Source organism: Columba livia, chromosome 3 (genome assembly GCF_036013475.1).
Source record: "Columba livia isolate bColLiv1 breed racing homer chromosome 3, bColLiv1.pat.W.v2, whole genome shotgun sequence".
Classification (NCBI taxonomy): domain Eukaryota; kingdom Metazoa; phylum Chordata; class Aves; order Columbiformes; family Columbidae; genus Columba; species Columba livia.
In genome coordinates this window covers 99,943,528-99,951,367 of record NC_088604.1, presented here as the reverse complement: position 1 = coordinate 99,951,367, position 7,840 = coordinate 99,943,528, and the positions used below count along the sequence as shown (strand labels likewise).

General features: G+C 41.0%; 1 protein-coding gene across 1 annotated transcript in view; it reads right to left on the bottom strand.

Annotated features, from left to right (window-relative positions):
* Window positions 1-4,371: 4,371 nt before the first annotated feature.
* Window positions 4,372-7,840, bottom strand: part of TGFB2 (transforming growth factor beta 2) — a 63,925-nt gene continuing 60,456 nt past the window's right edge. Inside the window, exons 6-7 of the mRNA XM_005499973.4 lie at window positions 7,621-7,774; window positions 4,372-5,770 (exon numbers count right to left, since the gene is read on the bottom strand). Coding sequence (XP_005500030.1) covers window positions 5,612-5,770; window positions 7,621-7,774 — 313 coding nt within the window. The 3' untranslated portion in view covers window positions 4,372-5,611. The remainder of the gene's footprint in view (window positions 5,771-7,620; window positions 7,775-7,840) is intronic.

The window sequence follows — 7,840 nt, the reverse complement described above, 5'->3', positions numbered from 1 at the left end:
AAAACACCTAATTCAAACGAAATACTTGTTTTTTTGGCCCACCATGTTTAAGAAGGGTTTATACCCCAGGGGTTCTGTATTAGATTCCAGCAGGTTACTTCATTAAATGAGCGTATCAAATTTGATTGGAAGTTCTCGTCAGCTTTCTGTTCCATTTAATTTTATTTTTATACAGATGAAGAAATTACTGTTACACCCATACCCACTGACAAGCCAACTACATTACTTCACATCTACTTTATAACCACATATAATTACACAACCTCTCAGTTTATTTTCTTCCAGAACTCATGGCTCCTCATAGAATCTGTTCTGTCTGATCTAAGAGGCAGATTTTGGCCTAAAAAAATGGTTTTCAAGACATTTACATGCTTTGGGTTTTTTCCTATATTGAATATTCCACATTTATTAACCACAATTTGATTCAAGCAGAGCAGCAAGGGTTTCACTGATACAGTCTGGAGAGGCTGTGTTAGTGAAAGGACAAGCCCAGCATTGAAATATCCTGCATAAATCTTCCTATCAAGGGACAGCTTCCATCATTTCAGCCCCACACTATAAAATCTCTTAGCACACTGTGTTCCCTCTACTTTGTTCCTCTTTAGTTACAGGCACTACAGCCACTTTCCCACATAATATTTCCAATCAACATTCTTCCTTAAAGCCCCCCTTCTTCACTGATTTCATAAATACAGCAGACAGAATTGCAAAGTATTCTCACCTCACTGCGTGAGGGCTACCTTGGATAAGAATGGGGCTGGCAGATTACATTCACATTGAAGGACATAGTTGAGTAACTAAAAATAGTTAGAATGCAAATTAGTATCTGGCAATTTTTGCAGGCCCGTAGTTTTATGCTAGTATGAACTCACTGAAATAAATTAAGGCAGATCTCAGTAAGGCTGGAGCGTAACTGTGGTGAAATGGCCCCCAAGATTGTTTTTAATGCTCATCCCAAGTTGCATTCTTAAACACATATTCACAGACCACAGGGTCCATTTGTTCTAATTCATCACAACAACACTAAACAATCTAGCATAAACATGTTCTTTCATTCATGCCAAGAAATGCTACGCATCCCTCAGATCCCAGAGAAGGCACCAAGAAGAGCAGATGTTCACCCCTTCTCATCATCATTCCCTGGTCTGGAAGCATTTTCATCTATGATTTTATCAACTGTAAAAGTAATGATTCAATCCCACAGCCCTTCCTCCCATGAGTTTTATTTATTTAAGTGACTAGAGCTGCAGAAGGTCTGATAAAGAAAAGCTGCAGTACCAGGCCCTTTAATTCTTACTTGCTTAGATAATGCAATTGCATATTGCAGAGTACATGGAGACTTACAACAAACTAGGGAATCCTATTTTCTGTCAAAAAAAACCCTAGTTCCGTGAGGTTATGTGGCTGCTGCTGGCAAACTGACACAGCTGAGGCAGTTGAGCACCAGCATTCCCTGTGCTCTTTTAGCCAATGACAGACATAGTGGTTGGATTGGACTGTGACTGTAGATTCACGGGGTGGGCAGGGGTCTGCAGGGTCTCCAGCCAAACCTCCTGCTCAGACCAGGTGCAGGGGGCCCAGGCTTCCCGGAGCCTCACCCGGTCAGTTTTGAGCATCTCCAAAGATGGAGATGGGAAGCCTGTTCCAGGGCTTGGCCACCTCCACTGTAGAAACATTCTCCTTGCACGAAGCCAGAATTCACTGTGTTCCAACTTCTCTGTTGCCTCTTCTCCAATACCCCAACTCATCCCATTGCAGACTATTTTGTACGACATACAAAACCAACCATTTCACTGAGCTCTACTGAAGGACACAGTGGCATGGGACTATTTACTCCATAGGCATCATGAAACAATCACCTTCTCACCTCACACAGCATTACAGGAATGAGGAAGAAAGTAAGAGATTGCCTACCAGAGGAAAAACACCAGAACTGGTGGCTACAGCAACAGGATCACCAGGGTATGGTTTTGATGAGGGAACAGGCACAGTGGGGCTGTGGGATAGCACTGACCGTGCTCAGGGCAGTACCTGTCCCTGTGCACACATGGGAGAGCACTGCTGCTCTGAGCAGTCAACCAGAAACCACTCATCATCCTGGATGGCTGTTTTTCGTCCCAGCCTGTACTGGACCACATCACGGTCACACAAACTAAAGTCACACAACTAATCAGGCTTTGTGGAGATTCAGATGAGCCAGATCTGTGGAATTGCCTGCACCAGAAGAACATTGCCATATGAAAGCAACACCAGCATATAATTGAAATAATTTATTTACCACTGGAGCACCACAAAAACAGACATACAATGTGTTAAAATACAGAGTAATCGATCACCAAAGTACAACACAGCTGTCCTTTAAGTTCCTTTTTTTCTCCTTTAAACCATGGCAACCATACAATTGTATTGATGCTAAACACATTAAAGATGCTGTCCTACCCCACCCAGCTAAGTGCTAAGATTCCCCCTCAGCCCCAGTCAACCCCTTGAGTCTGATCTTTCAAGGTGCTGAACATTTCCCACCAGTTGTCAGAGACTTTGCTCAGATAGTGGCAATTACCTTGTCATGATAAAGCCTCTGGTATGAATACCTTGAGTGTGGCAGACCCATCTAAACGTCATTTGGGGGGGGCTCTTACATCAGACCTGAGCGGTGCTTAGGACTCACATTACCCCACTCTGTAGATGGGAATTTCACTCATGAGTTCTGCACATTGTAGGATCAGGCCTAACATCCTTGGTAATTAAAGGGAAATACACACCTAATAAACAAACAAACAAAAAATTGTAGGAGCTTTATAATAGAATATTTCAAATACTATCAGTGCATTTTAAGGAAAGAAAAAAAGTTTTAAAAAAATGTTTTGATCTTGGGGTAATGACTCACAGAAATAAGGATTTAGACCTAAATTTAGAGAAAAATCCAAAACAAAATTTTCAGCTGCGTCCAGCGCATAGTGAGTATAGTTGGACAACTATGCTATCTCCTACTCCACTTTTTCAAAGATTCAAAACCAGTTTTGAGCTACATTCCCACAGCAGAGAATTGCAAAAATGTTTTAAAGTTTTTTAAAATGTGTTCATCCTTGTCTCCTTTCCTGTCCAACAAAAATACAGTTCTCATACTGAACCTGATAAAACTAATTTTGCTGCTGTATACAACAAAATCCAGAGTATTTACTACCCTGAGGAGTTTCACTGAGTTCAGTGCATCTTTTCACTGGAGTAAGTCTGGCTCAAGCAAGTGTTAGCAGGACAGATTTTTCACTTATTCTTCTCAACTCACTAAATAAATCAGAAGTCTAACATACCTCCTCCTCTGCGCTGAGTCAACAGGTGGGATTAGATCATCTGCGGGGCTACGTTTCCATCTAGGCAGCAAGCACAGGCTCTACCGAAGTCCCGAGGAGCCGTGTGTGCGAGCCGCTGCGGCACTTCACTTTTGCATCAGTGTTCTGCTGGAGCCAAAGAAACTGCACTTCTGAAAACTGGAGCCAACAACATCAAGCTCAGGAGCGTCCTCCTGACACCGCCTGGGTCAATGACAGAAAATGTTCTTCTCATCCAAGCAGTATGCTTCTAATGGAGTTTTCCAGCTTTGCTGTGCAATACCATTCATCATGGGAAATGAACTGAATGTGCCTTTTTCATTACTTTTTGCTAATTTAGGCTGGGGCTTTTTTAAATGGATTATGTGATGTGGATTTATTTATTTATTTATTTATTTATTTATTTATTTATTTTACTCCCTCTACAATATTTAAATACATGTAATCCTAGGATCCCCACATTCCTTTTTCCTTTTTTTTTTTCTTTTTTAAAAGAAGCTTCAGTGTGAACTCAATAGAAAAAAAGTAAATTGGCAAACTCAAAAAAATCAAGGGTCTGATCCTGCAAATCCTTACACACCCATCAACAGCCTAAACGGGCCTGCCATGCCACTGCAGGAGTTAAAGGCGAACCTGTTACCCGCAGCAGGAGCAAGATCAGTCCCACAGACTAACAGTGGGGACAAGTCCCTGCTGCCCATGAGGTCGATTTGGGGCATGGCCGCGGCAGACGCTTCCTAGCAGCCTCCTGCACAGTGGTGAATGTCATTCTCTGCAAGGGTTCACCTCGCCCCAGCCAGGCTGGGACATCTCTTTTTGCAACACCTCGCTCCCTGCCCATCTGTTTGAATGTCTATAGCCGAAAGGAAAAAGGTCTGGGAATCTGAACCGCCATCACGATTCAAGCGTTACAAATGGGGACGGCTGGAGAGGGAGGGGAGCAAGGGGGAGGGGGAGAGATAATTTTAATCCATCCTTTTTATAAAACAGAAAAACAAATGGAGTCAGGTAGCTTATGTCATAATGATGAACAATATACAAAGCACATGTATAGCAATTATTATAAAACATGTATTTGTAGTGCAAGTCAAAATATAGGGACTCTACTCATACTGGCCAGCTAGAGGGAAACACGTGATTCTGAGTGATCAAAAAGAGCCCCAAATTCAAATTCAAACTCAGGAGAGCTGACAGTATTACAGAGTACAAAAATATGGTGAAAATTTACACATTACACATAAAGTACTTAATTTTTTAATAGTTTACAAATAGAGATCTACAGATATGTTTCCAATTAAGCTGGCTTTTACTACCCACCTATTGTAATACTCTAGGTATGGTTACATATACCAAAAGAACAAAAAAATCCCATAGCATAGCTATACAGCAACATATTAAGGTCTGAAGATTAGACCAGTACATGTTAAATATTTCACTGGTTTACTAAACTGACATTTTAAATCATTTACAGTAAAAAAAAAATCTTATAGACTTGTCTTTGAGACTGAAACAGAGCGTCCTTTATTAGTAAATTATTCAGTATTTAAAACAAGGGTTTGAGACCTTACAAGAAGCCTCTCTAGGCAGCTGGCACGAAAAATAAGGTATTTTAAAGGCAGAGTTTCTCAATAATGTAGTAACTGATTTCTATTTTAATCAAACTAAACTAACCGTTACTTTTCTGATTCTTTTGAGTTTGTGTTCCTTTAGGCTTTTTATGTATTTCTGGCAGCTTATTTGGTCTCCACTTTGTCCACATTGGCTGTTTTTTCCAATGGCGATATGGAAATGTTCATTTGATAGTTTTTACACACAAATAAATAATGCACTGTTAACACTACAACTAAGAGGAATGGGTAGGATGACTATTGTGTAACGATACAGAGAGATCAAGTAAGGCACGGGACAGATACAGCAACTCCACTTCATGGGATTTTCCTGTTTTTTTCTTTTCACATAGTAACACTAACAAATTTCTTCCAGTGTTTATTTTCTAAAAGGTTTTTTTTGCTTCTTGTCTATCTCACACTATGTTTAGGTGAAATGTAGGATAAAGGCCTTCAATGTTTTGCTTCAGATGCCAGTTTAAAAAAAAAAGAACAAAATCAAACTTTCGAACAGTTCAGACTAGTACCGTTTTTTTTTCTTCTTTTTTTTTTTTTTTCTTTTAACACTGATGAACCTGGGTTTTCGGTTTTCTTTCTTTCCTTCTCGCTCTCTCTTTCTTTTTTTCCTTGATTATTTTTTAATACACACACGTCATGCTGTTTCAGGGGTACCCTTTAGCTGCACTTGCAAGATTTTACGATCATGTTGGACAGCTGTTCGATTTTGGGTGTTTTGCCAATGTAGTAGAGGATGGTGAGGGGTTCCAAATCCTGGGACACGCAGCATGGAGAGGCAGAAGCTTCTGGATTTATGGTGTTATACAAGCTGAGTACCTAGAAGGAGAAAAAACAGAGATTAAGTCAGCTACCTCTGCCTTCCTGCCACTGCAAATTCCTTTCTGCATCGCTTCCTCCCACAGTGCCTGAGAGAAAGCCACTGAAAGCACTATGAAGATTCCTGGATTTCAATACTTTTCATGCTTCTCCAGTTCAATTTGGTGTCACAATGTGCCAGAGTTTCTTCAGGTTTTATCCATATGGTCTTCAACCTTAAAACAGGTACGTGCCTGGAGCCTGCTTTGAAAGTGTAGATCTTTAAATCAACATGCACACTGTATTGATATGGAAAGAAGTAATGGGAAGGTTTTGATCTGTCTTCAGACTGGCATTTGCTGCTACAGGATTTTTTGCTTTACAAGTGCACCAAAGGAAGAAGAGAGCCCTTCAGTGCAGAAGCACTCCTCTGCTTTTCTTCTCTGGCTACGTTTCACTAAATCCATGAATGCCACCCTGCAAGCACCAGGACTTAAGCTGCAGCTACTCCTGTTGAGAATCAGCTGCGGTGAAGTCAGCAGCGCTGGTGCTTTATGTCACGTTGGATTCATATGCGTGGTTCTCTGCAAAGGAAGTATGTCGGGTTACCCGCTGATGATGCATAGGTATTTCTGAGGATGCCATTAATGTGTTTGCCAAACACCAAATGACCTTTTCCTAGAACTTCCACACAACATTTTCTGCTCAGAGAGACAGAAGATCTGTTCAGGACAGCAACACTAACTACTTTATTAAGCAACTTCTGACTCCATGGGCAACTGTCCAAACCACATATTTGTGACCATGACAGTTACTCTTCCTCTTTCCTTTAAAAACAAGTGCTGCTCCAAACTGTGTATGCTACTACTCCACACCAGCACAGAAACATACTTGCCTTATTTACACCTCTGCCTGCTGACATTGCCAATAGTACAATGCCACAGGCAGTGACAGCTACACCTGGGTCTGTAAGGTCAGGAAGAACAAACTATCACGGCTTTTACAGACCAAAGGCAAAACAAGCTGCCCCCTGGACACAAAGAGTTCTACATGCTGGCTGACGTTGACCTGGTATTTTAAGGGAGGCTTGAAAAAGGGGAGACATCATTCTTGGTATGGACCTGAGGGTGAAATTCTTACTTCATGATAACTGTAATGCAAATGTCTGCCTCTCGCATTTATTGTCTAGACATCTTATTGACTGTTGAGAGAAATAAGCACTTCTCATCCTAAGGCAGGTAGCTAAAATACCACACCTAATCTGTAAAATAAAAAGTCCCGTCTCAGATAGCTATTGGTTCTTTGGCATCCTAGACACAAGGTTCCTCCTTCGCTTATAATTTTTCTAAGTACAAGAATGAATACATCTTTTGAAGTAAAAGAAGCACTTCTATCAGTACGTTTTAATGAAATTCTTATCAGTAGCAATGAAAAACAGCAGGTTATAAAAACAGGTGATAACGAGGTGGTACGACTCAGTCCTTTTGTTATTCTGCCAGTGCCTCCCTCAATGCCTTTGATGACCAAACTCATTGTGTCATCTCTCACTCATGCTCTACACCGAAAGGTCCCTTCCTAGGCAGCATTCCAAAGTTACACCACACTCATACTCACAAAGAGCATTCGTCCCATCTATCCGTAAGTCATACTGATGAACATATTAAACCAAAAATCTCTGGGCCAATACGTTCCCACTGCTTCAACACCAGCTTGAGGCCACATGTGAGTCCCTCTATTGGACCACATTTCATCATCCTTAGTTACTGAGATAAATACAAGCTTTGGGCATGGGTGCTGGTGTCAGTCCTAGAAACATATTTTACCCTGCAGTTATAAAACACAAGCTGAGTATTAGCAAAATCATTACTTACCCTGCTGTGCTGAGTATCTGAGCTCCATAAATATGGGCAGGCTCCTGCACAGAAATTAGCATGGTATCCTTTAGGTTCATGAATCCATTTCCAGCCAAGATCCCTCTTGAAGTCAATATAAAGTGGACGCAGACAGCAATTATCCTGCACGTTCCTGGGAAACAAAATACACACAAACACATTCGTCATAACAAAGATAACACAGGAAATAAATATAATC